The 18,587-nt window shown below is 40.3% G+C and overlaps 1 protein-coding gene and 1 non-coding gene across 3 annotated transcripts; both read left to right on the top strand.

Moving 5' to 3' along the window:
* Positions 1 to 4,418: 4,418 nt before the first annotated feature.
* Positions 4,419 to 13,898, top strand: SLC25A3 (solute carrier family 25 member 3). 2 transcript variants are annotated; one of them, XM_054813048.1, is made up of 8 exons: positions 4,419 to 4,530; positions 4,680 to 4,833; positions 8,472 to 8,593; positions 11,411 to 11,590; positions 11,705 to 11,886; positions 12,608 to 12,780; positions 13,341 to 13,451; positions 13,562 to 13,898. In XM_054813048.1, exons 2-8 carry the CDS (start codon positions 4,686 to 4,688, stop codon positions 13,720 to 13,722), a joined length of 1,077 nt encoding a protein of 358 aa, XP_054669023.1. In that variant the 5' UTR covers positions 4,419 to 4,530; positions 4,680 to 4,685; the 3' UTR covers positions 13,723 to 13,898. The 2 variants fall into 2 exon arrangements, with proteins under 2 accessions (XP_054669023.1, XP_054669021.1); XM_054813046.1 differs by lacking the exon at positions 8,472 to 8,593 and adding an exon at positions 8,758 to 8,879.
* On the top strand, positions 12,056 to 12,295 carry LOC129201992 (small nucleolar RNA SNORA53). Its single transcript, XR_008575571.1, has one exon. It is a non-coding gene; the product is annotated as a small nucleolar RNA SNORA53 (small nucleolar RNA).
* Positions 13,899 to 18,587: the final 4,689 nt, after the last annotated feature.

Below are 18,587 nucleotides of genomic sequence, written 5' to 3' on the forward strand. Positions count from 1 at the left end.
TACTTCACAGAAGGTAAAGACTTTTCTAGTAAGTCCTCAAAGTAACCTATGCATAGCTCAGTTGTAGTTCGAAGACAATGCACCTTCAGTAAATGAATGAGCTTCTTGTACTTGAGACATTTAATGGTGTGAGATTGCTCTCAGGGCTCTCTCTTATTTATTCCCTCCCTTCTCCAGCCCCAGCTATGGATTTACCAGCATTCTTAAAGCTATTCATGTTATTCTAAGAGTAACACATGTAGTAATAGTACTGCTAGCTGATTAGCTGCATGTGTTTAAAACCTAAATACTGCTGTATAAGTTATATTGGAGCATATGCTGGTCTTTGTATCAAAGTGCTGAAGCAACAGGAACTGGTGTTCCTTTTTTTTTTTTTTTTTTTGGAAAAAAAGAAAAAAAGCCTGAATTTTGTTCTACCAGTTTGGTGTTCCAGCAGTTTATCTTGGCTTCTAGACAGAGCCAGGTTAAACTCATACCAATCAAAGTAGAGCAATTTTATAGACTGGTATTAGTATCTGAATTCCAGTCACAAAAATTAGTTGAGTTCTGATGTACTAAATACTGCTTAAGTTCCTTTTAGGGCAAGGGCTACAAAATGTCTGGAAAAAGGCCTGTGTAAGTTAATAGTCATGACAATGTTTATTGGTTTTGGTGGGTTTTGTTCTTATGACTGGTCATACTTGGAATGCTCTGCTGAAAACATGGCAGATCTTGATTTACCTGTCTGAATTAGAGATTTCTAACACAGAGCTTACGCTTTTCCCTTTAGATTGTGGGCTAATCTTTTAACATGCACCCAGTCTCAGGAGTCTGGTTATCAGGCTGCGAGTCACTAGAGGATACATATCACTTGCAGTGTTGAGACTTAATTTTATGGCACTTGATCCATGGTAAGGCTGTGAGAGCTTACCTAGTGCCTGAGACAAGAAACTCTCAAGGATGATCTTAAATTTAAATTCTGTGTGTGTTTTGAAACCTCAATTTATATTTAAAAAGGAAACTGTGAAGAAACTTTTTTTTCCTCCAAGTTTCCTTACTAGCAACATGCTCAGCACTGCCCTACAGAATGCTTTCAGGCCTCTCCTAGGCTTGATTTGTGTCTGTTTTGGTTTCTTGTGGCACAACTTAGGAAAATCTTCATGGTATTAAAATAGTTCCTGCTAATTACCTTCTCGGATGGTTCTGTGGACAAAACACCTTTTAAAAAATAATGTTTAATTTTGTGCAGAATTAAACCAGAAAAGCTGAGTACAAAAAAAAAGGCCTTTAAATAATAGTGGCTCTTCAGGAGAGAAAAAAAAAGTGTAACTGGAGATGAAGCTTGTAAAACTGTGGCGTGTCTCGTGCGTGGTATATTTGGCTTGCTTTGTTAATGGCTGAAGTTGCATATTGAGCTGAAAAGTTTTTTAAAAAAATAATTTAAAAACTTCATCTGATCAAAATAGATACAGGGGTGGGTTGTGATGTATAATTCTAAATTTTGTGTTTATAAACTCAGGCATCTCAGCATATCCTTTGTCTGTTAATACAGCTTTTTCTGTATGTTTGGTAAATCTACCTATGTTTGTCTAAAACTTTCCTATGATTTTGGCTTTTCTTTGTCCTTAGGGAGTATACCAGACTGCTTTGCACCAATGCAACAGCACGCTACCACAGATCTATGCATACATGCATGAGTTCATACAGCATAGGGTCTACAAGTTAATTCAACTTGTAAAATAGTCCTAAGGTGGCATATACATCTATAAGTACTATGTATATATTGATATCTAAAAGAATAATTCCTCGGGTTTTCTGTCCCACCTCACTTTAAAATTCTTTGTCAGCATTGGTAGTTTGTGGCTAAAAAGTGTATCTGCATTGCCTTCTTTATTTGTTATTTGGGAAAAAAAGGTAATGTTTTATGGAGGAAAAAACATAATATCTGGGGGGAATTGGAATTAGGAAAGGTTATCAGATGAGGACATTTATGGCAGTGACTAGTAAGAATGGGAGAATGAGTTTTTACTACCTCCTGCATTCAGAGGCTGTGACTGCTGCTGTTCAACCTAGCTAGTTTGGATCCTGTTGAAGGAGATGTTGCATTGTTAAGGCTTCCCTCAGGCTGTGAAACCTACTTATACCTTATATTGATCTGTTACTGATTCTCTAGAATCACAGTCTAGTAGTTCCTGCGTTGATACAATGAATGAGTATGTAAAATACATGCTTACAACAGGAGCAGGTGCTACTTGTGCAAACCTGATTATCAAAGGTGTGGATGTTTTTTTCACTATCTCATTGTATATTTTTGAAAACAATACATCACCTGGAGAACAAGCTTGTAAGAGCTTTGATTTTACTTGCAGGCTTCACTAAAATGTTAGAACTGTGAAAAGTTATTGTAAAACAGGAACTAGTCTACAATTTCTTGATTGTATGCTGCTTGAGGCAGGGGATGGAGAGGGTGTGGTGGGTGTTAATAGCAGAAGAAGAGATGTAATTAGGAGAACTGAGTTGCCAAACTGACATTTTCCTAAACTCCCAAAATTTGAAAAGCTACTGATTAAAAAGATGGATTTAACTTACAATAGCTCTTTAACTGTGAATCTGACAGAGGTGGATGCCAAAAGGTAGTGTCTTTCAAGTCTTTATCTATTACTACCTTCAGTGTGTGTCAGAAATCAGATTAATCTAGATGGTTCAAATTACAGGCTATTGCTATTTTAGTCTTTCACATCTGGGAAAAGTTGAAGAGATTTTTCTATGTAAAACAATATGCATTCAGCAGGAACATACACTATCCCTGTATTTTCATGGGGATATGTTAGACTGCTCTTTAATAGCACTTGTTAATAATAGTACAGCTGTTAGAAGTTAATTGTCAGCTAAAACCAAAGAAAGTGATTGTTCCACAGACTGTAACTCCTAAGTGTCAGTACTAGTTGTGCACGCAAATTGCCATTAGATGTATATAAATAAATGTAGTTACGTGTTCATCCTTCATAATTGGAAGGAGCAAAGCTTTTCTATATGTTAAAAATCAGTAAAGTCTGCAAGAATTGCAATCATTTATATGTAATTTCAAGGTAAGAGCCCAATCATGTTTAGAGGTTATTAGCTAATTAAAAGTAAGTATCAGTGTTTAGCTTTTAGAAAAAACACTGCTGCCAACAATTGTTTAGATGCGAGTAGAGCAGAACAAGTACTGGCAATGTTCTGGCCTGTCTTCCTTGCTGCCTGTGGCAGTGAACAGAGTTCAGGCCCTCAGGTGGTTGCTAAATGAAGGTATTTAAAGAATGCAAGTTCCAGCTGACCTTTTCCTACCCAGCAGCTGGAGTGTAGTTTACTCAAGAGGGACTTTGCCAATGTAGACTTCTGTGACAGTGCTGTTAAGCACGTGTCACTTTTGCCTGTGTATGACAGTCTGCCTGGATCGACTTTGTTGTGAAATCCAACAAGGAGAGTGAAGTCCTAAGGTTGGTGTAGCAGGTCACCCTCCAGGGACAGGTTAGGAGTGGCTGAGCAGCCCAAAGGGGTGTGTGTTGAGCGTGGCCATGCAGGTGAGCCATCAGTTGTTATGGCTCTGCGCCCAGAAGTAATAGCTGGGATATTCAGTGCGCGCCTCCTGCTTTGCTGTTGTCTTCTGTGCTTACGTTGTTATGGAGCACTGTAGTAGAAGGGATACAATTGAGATGGTGAAGACTTTGGTGTGCTTACCTCCTGAGGAGCTGGAGGGCTGAATTGTACTGCACCAGTTTCATACCACGTAAATCCACTAAATTCCGTGAAATCAGACTGTATTGGAAAAGGCACAGTTTAAGGTAGCTAAGGCCAAGTATGAGTGCTGTGTTAAAAGTAGAGTGTTATTTAACAAAGCAGTCACTAGCAATTCTGTAAGCGGCTGCAGCCGTTGTAGCACAGGCCCTGTTAGGCTGCCCTGCAAGCTTGTCCTCCCAAGGTGAAACGCAGTGGCAGAGGCTGCAGCCAGCACCTCCTGACCATGCGTGGTCTTAAGCCTGATGACAGGGGTGAACCTTTTGCTAAGAGGGCTGCATCTTACAGCTTTACCAGACCGTGATTAGGAAGTGTTACCAGGTGCCAGGAACCAGACCTGGAGTTCAGGGCCGTACTGAGGACTTCTTTAATCTTAAGGTCTGGGTGCCATTCAAAGCATAGCGCCCTGCCAGTGCCGGAGGCCGGTTGCCGCCCCACGGGCGACGCGGGTGCGGGGCAGGAGGTTGGGAGCACCTCGGGTCTGACACGGCCCCAGGCTCCGCAAGCCGACACCCGCCCGCGCCGTCCCGTAGCCCCGGGACCAGGCGTTCACTGACACCCCCACCCACCCCCGAGGGGCGCGGTGCGCAGGCGTGGAGGGAAAAGGCGTTGGTTTCGGCTGCGCGTGCGCGGTAGTGCCGGTTCGCCGAATGCATCCGCCAATCGCCCTGCAGCTTCTTGGGCTGTGGCTCCGCCCCCTGCGTCGGCGAAGGACAAAGTGACTGAGCCGGGCCCGCGGTCAGCCTCTGCGCCGAGCTGCCGCCATCTTAGGAGGTGAGTCGGGACGGCGGGGAGACGCCCGTCCGGCGGGACCCGCTGCTCGCCCCGGGGCGATGGGCCGCCTCGCGGGTACGGGGCCATCCTGCCGGACCCGTGGCGAGCCTCCCCGTCCCACGCCGCTCTGCTCTTCTTGCCCGCCTCAGGTCACCATGTTCTCGTCCATCGCGCCGCTCGCCCGGCTCAACCCCTTCTACGCGCCGCACTTCCAGCTGGTCCAGGACGGGGTGAGGAAGCGCGCGGAGACAGCGGAGGCGCCTACCACCCGGCGGAGCTTGGCGGCAGCTTCCGCCGCTGAAGGTGAGAGCGGGAGGAAGGGAGGGGTCGCGGCGGAGGTGAGGCCTGTGGGCGCTGGAAGCGCCGGTGCCCGCGCTACCTCAGCTCGCGCGGGCTTGTGCCCGTCTGGATGGCGGAGGAAGGGTTAGCGCCCCGCGGGGCACGGCCGGGCCGGGGGGGCGCCGGCGCTGGGCCTGCGCGCCCGCTTGGAGGACGAGGAAGGACACGGGCGGGGGAGGCGCTGGCAGACTCTTCCGCCGCCCGGGCAGCGTGTGCCGAGTGGCAGCAAAGATCCGGTGTTACCGGGAACGGGCACGGGAAGGTTCTAGCTCAGGGTAATTGCAGAGACCCCCGATGGAGTTTGTCTGGGGGATAAGAGTGTGCTTTTTCTGCCTCTTTTGGGCCTGCAGTCTTGGGGCCGAGGCTGTAGGCCGGTACTTATTTCTTCCGTGGAGAAGAGCAGCACGTGAATCTGGATGGATCTGAAAGACTCTCTCTCCCATCCTTTTCTTCCTTTTATTCGTATTTTTTCCTCAGTTTATTCAGAGCTGGACATCTGAACATCCAGATACATTAGAGGTGCCTGCAGCTGTTCTGGGATTTTGGTTTGATTTTTTTTTCTTTTCTCCTTTGTGGGGCATACACGAGATAGCTATGCTGTCTAAAATTCAGTGATGCATTTTACATTTAAGTGTAGAGTGTTTTCTCTGTGTTTCCTGATCACTTCTGTGAGTTGCAAAGGTCAGACCTTGATGATACTCCTAATAGGGAGGTAGATGGTAAAATTGTAATTCTTTTAAGCTGTTAATAACTTAAAAGCATCTCTCTGCCTTTATTTAAAAAAACTAAGTGTTTTCAGCAAGGTACCTTTTCTGAAGTACTATGATTATTGAAACATTTCAGTGCTTTTGCATTAACATTCATGTAATACGTGAGAGAGAGACAGAACTGAGTGTTGGATTTTAGTAGGTTTTCAAGAAAGTACTTCTGGCTTTCAGTGTAGTAATCTTGTTGCTAGCTAACTAAAGCCCTAAATAGCTCTTCAGTATGCTAAATATATTCAGTAGGTGCACTTATTTCTTAAAAGCATTATGTTTAATCTTCACCCTGTTTGTAGGCAGATGTAGTCAAAGGTGATCAGAGTTTCTTAGTTCTTTTTTCTGCTGTGTTCATTATTTCACATACCAGTTGGTTCTCTGGCCTTTGTGTTGGGAGAGTAACGTGTTGCAGAAGATATCTGAGCTTATGCAAGGTCACACAAAGTCAGTACAAACCACAAGACCTTTTGAGTTCAGCTCAGGGCATCAACTATAACACAGCTCAGAGGCCGAATGTTTTATGATCTACTCTTGGAATTTGTCCTTGTTAACATGTCAGATAAGAAGCAAAGACATGAAATAGTTATGATGTAGCTGTCTTTAACAGAGTAGACATGTTTTTGTGCTGTATATTTATATTTGAGCAGCATCTGGGTATGTTAGAATAACTTTCTTGCTCTCTGTACTACATGTTTAGCCAGTTCTCTTTTTAGGTAATGGTTTTTAGGAAACTTGACTCTACTTCCGCAGTAGAAAATCTGGGATCTACTGTGGCTTTTTTCGTAATGCTGCTATACCACTATGAACTTGGGTACCTGTAAAGAGCTCAAGCGTAATAAATACTGGCTTGCTTTTCTTGATTACTGTTCTTGAACACCTTGCTGACAGGTCAGTCTGAATAGCATTGTAATAAAGCAGATACGTAAAGCTCTACTTTTCTGTGGCTTCTACAAACATCTGTCTCTGTCACCTGAGGGGTATGACTTCTAACAGAAAGTGTTGTGAAAAAGGGAGTGTGAACAAACAATTCGGGTATCTGGGCAGCATGGTAGCTACTGCAGTACTGTTGTGCTGCAGGCCAAAGATACAGCTAGACAGAGCTGTCCTATAATACAGACCCTGAGTCTGTTCTCTGATTCCACTTACGTAGAAAGCCTTGTTTGTGTTTGTTTAGCTACTCATTCTGGAAGTTGTAAACAGATTATTACTGCTGTCTGCAAATCTGCTAGTGTAACCAAGCTATTTTAGAGGTGCATGTAAGTCCTGGACCAGCATATTTACGGTCTTGAGCAGTATCTCAAAAAAAAAAAAATCTAATAGGTTATGCATTATTCTGACTGTTAAGTTTATGCTTAATACAGTGTCTGTGGTTTGGTATTTGTTGTTTTAGAATAAATAAAAAAGGACATTTCTATTGTTTTGGTGATTAATTTTTAAGAGTAAGGTGAAAAATGTGAATGTAAAATGTAATGTAATATCTGAGACATTTGGGGGAAGAAGTTCCCTTATAATAGCAGTTCTGAGCTGGATAAGCCTGCTAGTGCTAACTGGTGCTCTGTTGATGTTGTTGAATGTAAGCGTAAATTTTTGTTGATGTTCATAATGGATTTTATTTCAGAAGCAAAAGGACAGAGCAAAGAAGCTCTGAATAAGACAGGATTTTGCTCTCTTTTGATTTTCATTAGTGTTTCTCTGTAAATTATTCTTATCAAGTTGATGTAATGCTTTAATGTCTATTCCATTATATTGGAGTAACACCACTAGGTATAATGGCAAAAGAACTTAATTATCCCTTTCTACTCTGGAAAATATTTTCTACATAGTGTATTGTTCTCGATATGCTTATTCAGTGTATTAGTTTTGCTTATATATTTAAAATACTAAGTATAGTAGCAGAACTGTGCTGCTACCTTATTTCGTACTGTTAATTGTAAACGTGTTTTCTGGTTGCACATAATCATACCCTCTAGCTTCTTCAAAAATGGAAGAAGGAAACTGATTTCTTGTTTTTCAGCTCCAGTAACTTTGCTCTATTGGAATTTGTGAAAATAACTTGCTCTTTTAAGATTGGATTGTTTTATACACAATACTGTATGGAACAGTGCAAACGAAATATTCCTTGATTAAATGTGATCTGAAAGATTCTTTAAAGAGCACTGATTACGAGAATTGAATGTGATTAATTTAATAAAATTCTGCAGTTTCATTAAACAGAAGCTCTATAAATCTGAGATTCTGTATTTGAAAGAAAATGAAAAAAAAAGTCTGCGTAAAAATTCTGGAAAATACATGAAAAAGAAAAAACATACATATGTACATACATGTACATATACATGTATAAAGAAAAATCCAATGCTGATCTCATAGATCTGTATGGTCTTTACTTAAATACAGAAGTTGCACTATCACAGAATATTTCACTAAAGAAGCTTTGTCTCCAGAATACTAGAGAAACACTCTTCTTGCTTAATTCCTTGATATAAAAAAATGTTGGACGTTGTAACTTTGAGTCCTAATTCCTACTAGCAGCTTCTGGGATTAATTTCTATGGTTTAAATATGCTGTGAGCTAAAACTTGACTGTTTCTTCCAGTGCTTTTTTTTTTTTTTAAAGGAACAAACTCAATTTGGAAGAATCAAATCCTGTCAGTTGAAAAGGTGTTAATTTAAAGCAAGGGAATTATTCAACTGTAGTGTTATACTCAAAAATAATGTAGCATGGGAGATTATTTCAGTTTAATACTTTCGAGAAGGTAGCACTCAGTCAGTTTTGTTGCTTTTCTGATCTTTGTTACCATTTATGATTAATCATATATATGTATTTTTTTCTTCCTCAATTAACTAGAATACAGCTGTGCATATGGCTCAGGCAGATTCTTTATGCTTTGTGGCCTTGGTGGGATTATTAGCTGTGGGACAACACATACCGCTCTGGTTCCTCTAGACCTGGTTAAATGCAGAATACAGGTTTGTTCTGCATGTTGGTATGTGGTGACATTGACGAAGCATGTTTAGTGTGGTATAATTAATCTACTAATGAATTGGAGGCATAAACTATCCCCTGGACATCATTGTCCAACAGTGCATGGAGTTTATGTAAAAGCATGGTGTGTCTTTATTTTTTGCTGCAGAATACAGTTGTGAATATGGCTCGCTCAAGTTTTATGCTCTCTGTGGCGTTGGTGGGGTCCTAAGTTGTGGCCTGACACACACTGCTGTTGTACCTCTGGATTTAGTGAAATGTCGTATGCAGGTTTGTATTAATTTAAACATTTCTTAAACTTTTTCTCTATGTAGCCAGCATATTAAACACTTTACAGTAGGGACACAGTCTTTTCTGGATGACAGGAAGTGAGTAAACTTGAATGCTGCTTTATCAAGTCTACTGCTGTGAGACTAACAAAATACCACTTTCAAGAGAAGCAGAGGCATATTTAGGATAATCTGGATGAATTATTTTTGACTACATTTAAGGCACATTTAACTGACTGTATTTGCTAAAAGTCACCCACCGCAATATTAATCTTTGTCTGGTAGGCTATCTAGTGCTATTCCTCTACTTTTGGAGGAAGGAAATAGTATCTTTGGTGTTATGAAGATCTACAGTTTTTAGCCTGGAGTGACATGCATGTATAATTTGATCCGTTAACATTGTGGATATCGTTGCATGGCTTATGGATTGGATAGTTTCTGATGATTCACTTTCAATAGACTGGGTAAAACTTGAAATGGTTTTGGTAAGGCCATCAGTGCTTGTGGCTAGGTTCCCTGAAGTGGTTCTTGATTGAACTGAAAGGAGTGTTGTCACATTGCACTTAATTTGCAAGATTTATTCAGGCAAATCTGTGCCTCGAGTGAAGCAGATTAAAAGCACGCTTCTACATTTTCTGGAAATAGAGTAGTTAATGACTTCCCTGTTGCATAGGCTGACACTGATTATAAAAGTGGTGATTTTGTAGCGACAGAACTCCCAAAATTAGGAGGGAACTATGCATTAGTCAGACCTGCTAGTCACACTAGGAGTACTGCATGTGATATTCTTTAAAATTGTGTTCTTCTGGAAGGCCTTTAATTAGCATTCTTTAATAGAGAGGCTTTTTCGCATACTTGAGAACACCTGAAATTCTGATCTCAAACTAGTAATTCTGTAATACATCAGACATACACAGGGTGCATCAAATGAGGACAACATGCTGCTTTCTACAAAATTTGCATTGAAACCAGGCTAATTGTTTAGGAATTCCCTAAGTTTTTACTTGCACTCTTCTATTGTTACAAACTTCCAGATCAGTAGCTTGACCAGCCACGCCTAGGGTTGAGTTTCCTGAGGAGGAGGAGATTGATCATGGGTAAAGGGGATGTAGCATCTCAAACAGTTCTTAATCTGGCTGTGAATTGGGCTAATGGGCAGAAGGCCTGAAAGGTATGCAGTGCTTTTTTATACAACTGGGAGCAAGGCCTCCTGCTTCCTAGGCTTGGTAGGTATGTTCGGCTTGGGCTGCCAGTCCTGGGCTTCTTACGTGGTAAGGGTGGTGATGCTTCCCCTTCCTTCTCCAGCACTTAGAGGAAGGTGAAAGAGGATGGTTCTGTGTGGATTCCAGGTGTGAGCTTGTAAAACCTGTCAGCCTTTATCTCTCTACAGATCTAGTACAGAGCTTGTCACTAATCCTTTCTAGATTTTTCAGGAAGAAACCTGTTGCCTGCCCTCTCGTGTCTTTTTAAGAAAAGATCACCTTTTATGTAGATGATAATTAAGCATGGTTCTGACATGAACATAGTCTCATTTTACAGTGCCCAATTAAATATCCAATTTACTGAATCTTTTAAAATTGACACGTTCAGGCGAACTGGTTATCAAGTAGGTTGTTGCCAGACTGCAAGACAAAATATCAGTCACTGCAGGTTGGCATGCGTGTCCCATAGCTCTTTCTAAAAGCTTTGGTTGACTTGTAATTTGGTACCGTCCTCCTCATCCCTCTGAGGAAATGTTGGATGATGTCAAATATGAAAAGTAACAATGTGATGTGACTTAAAATATGTCAGAATGACCTGTTTAAGAATTTCTGTTAAATGATTGCCTTTCACATGAAACAAAATTGTTCAAGTTGGTCTTTTTAAATTTCTGGTAAGTTATTAATGAAATTTCAGTCAAAGTTTTATGTACAGAAAATACTTTGTATGTACCCTTTACTGCAAAGTCGAAGTACAAGTGTAGAAGTCCTTGAGTACTCTTTGATCTGCTTTGCTCCATCTGTCTTACTCTGACTGGAGGCATCAAACTAACAGTGGACAAATAACCTTTTCTGATTAATAATCAGGTGAATCATCAGGCTTGGTTTATGGCGACACTTGAGAGTACATAGGCGTGACGTGTAGAGTGGATGAGATTGCTGAAAGAAGCTGTCAAATTTTTAAAGAATCTGATCTAAATATAATTATATCAGTATATAATTACACAGTGTTAGAATAGTGATTTCAGTAAATCTTTTCCATGTAGAAAATCATATTGTTGATTTGGAGAATAAATATAAAGCAAAATTGAGACAGTTTGGTGGTTCCTGAGTATTGAGAAACATACTGGCTGTTAAAATAAGTTAGGGTTTGAGACTAGCAAGTAACCATTACAGTTATCTTAGCATAACCTTGTGGTGAGTACATAGTCTGTCCAGGGAACCTTAGGAAGCCAGTAGTATGAGGAATTTAAGAATTTCGTATTTCGGATGGGGGTGTGAGAAGGGGAATACTAAGCTATATACCAAACAATTAACTGCCTATTCTGTTTAGGTTGATCCACAAAAATACAAGAGCATCTTCAATGGATTTTCAGTGACAGTCAAAGAAGATGGCGTTCGTGGCTTGGCGAAGGGATGGGCTCCGACCTTCATTGGCTACTCCCTGCAGGGGCTTTGTAAATTTGGGTTCTATGAAGTTTTCAAAATCTTGTACGGCAACATGCTGGGAGAGGTAAGCCTTAAAGTGGTTTACATGAGGCTATATATTTGCAACAGTAGTATTAGTAACACAGAGTAATCACAAAAGCACAATTTGTTAATAAAAGCCTGTGTTTATTCACTTCAGGAAAATGCCTATTTGTGGCGTACTTCGCTGTATTTAGCCGCATCTGCCAGTGCAGAGTTTTTCGCTGACATTGCTCTGGCTCCAATGGAAGCTGCTAAAGTTCGTATTCAGACACAGCCTGGATATGCTAACACCCTGCGGCAGGCTGTACCTAAAATGTTTGGAGAAGAAGGCATCTGGGCGTAAGTAGCTCTTGATTTTTGTTTTTATTCAGATTCTTGATGTTGAGTGGTTTTTCCTAATGAAAGACTGTTGCTAAAACTAATTCTGGCTTTAGCTTATAATACATTTTGGTCTTTGTATTCCAAGATAACATCATCAGGGAATCTGTGTGTAACTGGCTGTTAATTCCACATGCTCCTTAGATCCATCTTTGTGAGTATCTTTGTGCTGAGTTCTGCTGGATAACTTCAGTTTCTAGCAGTTCCAGTCAGAGATACTCAGCAACTTTTTGGTTGTACAGTCAAAGATGCTTGAGTCATTGGCATGTAAGAGTAATATAACTGCATGTTAGCTTTCTGTTCTGATAGAAATGGCTGTAAATATACAAGTCATTTATCACTATCAGGATTTGGCTGATATGCAGACATGAGCCTTGCTACACTTGTAGTATCTGCGCTGTGTTACTGCTATGCATTGTAACCTGAAAAGTGACAACAAAAACAGCCGTGCAGCATAGGGATCAGGTAAATTCTAATCTGTGTTACTGGTTTAAGTGAGTCCTTGGGAACTAATAAAACGAATTTCTGTTCTGTAGGTACTGAGACACTTAAGCCTTACAGTGTCAGTATTTAGAAGTTGCATTCCCAATAGCAACAATAAGCTAACCAATTTTTTTCAAGTTGGAAATGTACCTTAAATACTGGAGAAAATGAAACTGAGTTTGTCTCTTCTCTGGTTAAGTTTCTATAAAGGTGTTGCTCCACTATGGATGAGACAGATTCCATACACAATGATGAAATTTGCCTGCTTTGAGCGTACTGTTGAAGCTCTCTACAAGTACGTCGTTCCCAAGCCACGAAGTGAATGTACAAAAGGAGAACAGCTGGTAGTCACGTTTGTTGCAGGCTATATTGGTAAGGAATCTTTTAGTCCTACACTTCATTAATAGACTACTGCAACTCTAGAAGCCTATTGCTTTTCAGAATATCGAATAGATGTAACTAGAATGGGAGAATTTACTTGTAACTTTAAAATGTGCAGGGGAAAAAAACATATTTGATCTCTAAGTGGAAAACGAGTCTGCAGTAGGACAATACTCTTAATTGTTCCTAGGTATTACCAATGTTAATGTCCAAGTTTAGTAACTGCAGCTGACTTAAGTGAAAAAAAACTTGCATCTTTGGTAGGCTGGGGAAGGGTGAAGCAAGGGGAGAGAAATGTAGATGGAAGGGGGATTTTCAATATCCAAAGATGCAGAAGGAATTTTGTTTTAGCGGAAGAGATGTGCTGCAAGAGCAGAACTAAGGTGTTTTCTGATATAAGTACGTACCTGCTGTTCATTTAGGATACCAGGAGACTTGACATAACTTCTGTGCAATTTATTAAAAGGTGTAGTTTCACTTGGTTGTACTTGATGTACACAGTAATGGTACAGCTAAAACACTACAAAACTAATACCGAATTCTTCTTTCAGCTGGTGTGTTCTGTGCAATTGTTTCCCATCCTGCTGACTCAGTGGTGTCTGTGTTGAACAAAGAAAAGGGCAGTTCTGCTTCACAGGTTCTTATGAGGCTTGGATTCAAAGGTACATCCTTGCTTTCATGTATTTGGGATCCAGTGCTTTTGCTGTTTTGGGGAGGATTTCTTTTCTTCCTGGCTTCATACACTACTCATGCTTTATCTTTTGCTCTACAGGTGTATGGAAAGGTCTGTTTGCCCGTATCATTATGATTGGCACCCTGACTGCACTACAATGGTTCATCTACGATTCTGTGAAGGTTTATTTCAGACTTCCTCGTCCACCTCCACCTGAAATGCCAGAATCTCTGAAGAAGAAGCTTGGTCTAACTGAATAGACAGCTCATGGACTGACTATGCTGGCTGTCCCAGTGATGAGTTTCATGAAACTTTTATATATTTGACTATGTAGAAAACAAACTCTATATGATGTCATTATTGGCTGTGCCCTCATCCCACATGGGGGTTTAAATTCTACCACTGTCATTGCCTGAAATAAATGAGAAACAGAGTGCTTAGTGTCTGTTTACTACTGCATATGTAAGCTTCATTTCATAGCAGCAAATACCTCAAATAATAACCTATTCTACACTTTAAGAACTAGAGAATTGTGAAACAATTATAACAAAAAATGGGCTTTCACCGTTTCCCGAGAAGTGCCAAGAACTGCAGAAACTAACTGTAGTTCTATGCACTTTTGAGTCCACCGTTTATTTGCCTGTAATAAGCTGTTGCTGTAGAATAGCTGAACTCCTGAATGGCTGAGAGGAGACTGCAGTCTCATGGGGTGTCCTGGTTGTAATACCAGTGTTCTCCATAAGAGGTAAAATGAACCTTAGGTATAATAGAGCCATTTCTGCTTCTGTTGGCTTTGAACCACACCAAAGAACTTGGTCCTTTTGGTTGTACTGTGGAATTAAACAGTAGCTGCTACCTTAACAAAAAAGCTGATGTTAATAAAGATTCTCAAAGATAACTGACCACTAAAAGTTTACTACAGCTTTACAGTAAAATAAAAAATGGCTTGTCTCTTCTTGTAGAGTTTGACAAAGTTGCCAGCTTTTCCCTACACTTGGTACGCTTGTAGTTTGATTTTTTTATTACCCCCCCCCCCCCCCAATTAGTTTAATGCTGAGTTTTGGTTGAACCGTGCACTTCTGCAGTGCAAGAAGCCATAGCATTTTTTTTGGATCTTATCTGATGTGAAGAAATAAATTTAGGCTCCTAGGCATGCAAGAGGAGACACTTGTGCAATGTTTTGTTAAGGCAATGACATTGTTTTTTCCAGTCTTTTACAGAAAGATGAGCATGCTGCCTTCTGTGTTTTGCCTGTTCAGGAACCTGCAGTTGATAATAGCATTGAGAAAAATCCAGAAAATGCCTAATAGTATATAAAAGGTTCACTGTATCCAGTGCTACTTTGTTCACTTAGAACTGGAGCTTAAGTGTCTTTTGTGCAAAACTGTTTGGATATACTGCCTTTCAGCATGTGAGCTGATGATACTGAACTTGGCTTGGCATTCATGTGTATTGTACTGCTCCTTCCTCTTTACTTGCGTCCTTCAGAGTATAAAGGACAACTAAAGCAGGTGCTACTGGAGTCATGTTCCTGCTGCCATTTTACATAGTTTTGAGTTTCTTGCCCCCTGGGAAAACCTTCCAACTTCCAAGATTTTGGATGGTTATGCTAAACAAGCAAGCTGAGCCTTATTTTGAATTTTACCTTTCAAAACATGGAGTAAAATTTAAAACCGCTCTATTTCCCTGTCACCGTGACAGTAAACACATTCTTAAAGTGGTTGGTATCTAACTGCATTATACAGCAAAGTCAAATTCCATAAGTCTAAATAAAATATTTGTACAATACTTTGGTGTTGAATTAAATATATTTCATGATATAAGTATGTACATCTTGTTGCCCCATTGTGAGTGGGAAGCTTTGAAATTATTTAATGAATCATTAAATGCTCCTAAGAACTTCCTTGGAGGAGAGCGTTAATGAGGACTTGATCTTTTATCAAGACCGTTGATATTAACTTCAAAAGCTGATTTAACTTTTGTATGCCGTTCAACTTGCTAGGAAAAACAGTATCGCTTTTGTGTACTGAATATCATAGGTTCTTTAAAGGTGTGTTTTTAACTGAGTAGACTTTGTTTGCTAGAAAACATCTCAAATTCTCTCTAATCCTGGGAAAGTGGAGCACTCTTCTGCCAGCCTTAAAATTTGACAAGAGTGAGACAAACTTGGCTCATGCAGTGAGGTAGTCTGGCTGTCAAGTAATCCAATGATAAGCTAAATTTCTCAAGACTGTTTCTTGTAATTCTCCTTGTGGAGCAAAATCACACCATTTTTCTCTAGAATTGGGTCACCTTTGTGTAGCCATTTTAAATATGTGCAGTAATAAGAGAATCTTAAATCCGTTTTCTCACTGCTTAAGGGTAGACCTGAAACTATCTGTTTAAAGATGCTCAGATAATTTTATCAAGGTAAATCTGAGATAAGACTGCAAGGGGCAGCTAGCTGTTCTTTTCTTCTGTAACTGAGAAATGGAAAATATACTTCATGCTACTCCTAGCGTTATGTTTCAGTGGAAAATGTGAGAGGGGGGGAGTGTTGCCTTGCAGCTGCTGAATTCATTGACATTCAGCCATAGGCTTCGGGTGCTTGAGATGAAGGGGTTTAACACAGAAAATGCTGTTCCTTATAGGGTCACCCACTGATATGTTAAATAAACTTCAGTGGCAAAACCGTAGTATTCAAATGCATTTGAAAGGTCAACCGTGTCATTGATAACTGCGTTATAGCGTAGTGTGTGGTATGTTTTCCCAAAGTTGAGACGATGGGGCAGGGGAGCCGCAGTGCTTTAGATGGATGTGTGTGTTCATTGTAAGGAAAGTCCTCTATCAAAAAGGGGCACTCCTTTTTGAACTATGTATAACTTGGATAACTCCAGACTAGTCGCTAAACCCAAAAGCGCTTTGTAAAACACAGATTGTGTTTATGCTGCTTGTGTACATTGTTTTTTGAAGGAGAAAACAGCCTTTCTTGCTATTACCGGAGCTGAGATCAGCATTCTGGTTTAAAGTATCCTGTCTATATAAATTTGGAATAACAACTCCATTCCCACCCTGTGTCTGTATCAGGTTGTACTACAGGTTGTGCTGATACTTGCTGACATGTTGGTTGCATATCATTTTAAAATGGGCTGTAATAATACAAATAGTTGTAATTCATTGACATTTCTACACAGAAATTATGTAGTTCACAGTGAAAACAATAAACATCCTGCTTTTTTTATAGCAAATAGGAGTACCTTGGATAGCTGAGCTTAGTAGCTACGTGGCATTGTTACAGAATATGATTTTTTTTTAACTCCGAGCATTGTAGGAGAGGGATGTCACTAGCAGAAGCTTCTTGGCTGAACTGATGTTTTGGTGTCTAAAAGCAGATTTTAACATGTTGGGATTACTTTGTGTCATTTTTCAGCACTGATCACTTAATGCTGTTGGGGTTTTGGTTTGGGGTTTTTTTCGTTTTGCCCTTTTCCCTCCTTCCCCCCCCCCCCCCCCCTTTTGAATTGCTGGCAAGAGTATAAATGGCCAGTTCTATACCTGTGTACTAAGTTAAAAGCAAAGACGTGCTGAGCATCACTACAGGTTGGGCTGCATGGGATGATATGTTTTAAGTAGCACAGCTGTCATTTTCTTTATTACCTCAGTATCTCAATAACTGAATAAAATTGTTGAGAGTATCACTGAGTGCCCCTAGCAATGAACTAAGTGAAGGGTTGTAGTTTTACGAGCTGATGCTTGCCAGACAGCTGACAGTACTCAACTGAGGAGGGGAGGTTAGTGGTCTGCTTTAAATTTATGAAAAATACCTCGCACTCTGCCTCATCTTTTCCACTGTAGAAAGAGCTTGACCTCTGTCCTTATGCTGCTGTAATTACAAGGCCACTCTAAGACTTTGGTTGTGGAGGTGTGTGCTTGAAGGGCCTATGAAGATTTGTAATGTCTGTGCAGATTATGGGAGAATTACTCAGTTTAATTCTGAGGACAATACAGTGTGTGTGTAAATTTTAGACCCCGATTTTTTTATTTTTTTTTCAAGTAAACTTTACCTCTGTGACTTAAAACTTTTTCTCTTGCTCGTAGCAACAAAGTTTCTGTAAGGATCATCATGCTTTGGACCTGCACTACCTGGGAAGGAAGGGTGGGTGGTCTGCATACATCTATAGATAAATTAATGGTTCTGTAACATGTTTTGCGTACTTAACTACCCATGGAGACCATGAACAGGACTCTATACTTGGCTTTTCACTGGTAGATGTGTTCTAAGATTTGGAGGCTATTAATTTGGAGGTTGCAAGTGAAATCAGTTGTCGCATCTTATTTTCTTGTTACTGCTCCAAAAAGCGTGTGTGCTCTTTTCATCCAGAAAGACCTTTTTGCTGTGTCAAGACTACTCCGTGATTAACTGTGCAGCTGGAGCATATTTTCTACTTCACTTGTGTAGATTAAACCACGTATGGCGATTTTGCTGAGATAAGTAAACTTCACGTTAGTCACAATCTGATATCCTCATGATACATTGGGATTACCTTAACTCCTCTTTTCATAACTTGTCATGATGCTTGCATAGCTCCTCATTTTAAATCCAAAGTCTCAGTTTCCTTCTACAGTGGAAGGCAAATTTATTCATTGTAAGCAGTCTGTATTTGCGTGAGAAAAGCCTCGCTATTAGCATATTTTGGGCGAAAAATATTTAGTAGTGTTCTACTGGTTCTCCAGTTCTGCCTCTCAAGATTTTCACTAGCTACTGACCACAAATAGTTCATTCACAAAGTTGAAAACAAAATAAATAAAATTACTATAGCCCATGATGCAATTAATCCACTGGTAACTGTTAACTGCATCATGTGGGCCATAGTGAGATGCAGAGGATCGATGTCTCACACAGCTGTATCAGTGTTCTTTTGGGAGCCACGTCTGTTGTGCCAAGCACTGTCCTGGGTGGGACCAACGTGAATTTGCACGCACAAAAGGAGTGGTGGATTTGGTGAAATCCAGGCATTAACATACAAATGAGACATATTTATTATGTAAATCCCAAACTCTTATGGGGGGGGGGTGTATATGTATGTATATTCATGTATGATACACAACCCACGCTTTAGCATGGCTGATCATTCTGGATGTTCTT

Source organism: Grus americana, chromosome 1, assembly GCF_028858705.1.
Source record: "Grus americana isolate bGruAme1 chromosome 1, bGruAme1.mat, whole genome shotgun sequence".
NCBI classification, from domain to species: Eukaryota; Metazoa; Chordata; class Aves; order Gruiformes; family Gruidae; genus Grus; species Grus americana.

Excerpts from the sequence above, each read along its gene's own strand:
- SLC25A3 (XM_054813048.1), top strand. The coding sequence starts at position 4,686 with ATGTTCTCGTCCATCGCGCCGCTCGCCCGGCTCAACCCCTTCTACGCG. Across the intron at positions 12,781-13,340 it reads GTTTGTTGCAGGCTATATTG|CTGGTGTGTTCTGTGCAATT; the intron begins GTAAGGAATCTT and ends TTCTTCTTTCAG. Across the intron at positions 13,452-13,561 it reads TATGAGGCTTGGATTCAAAG|GTGTATGGAAAGGTCTGTTT; the intron begins GTACATCCTTGC and ends TTTGCTCTACAG.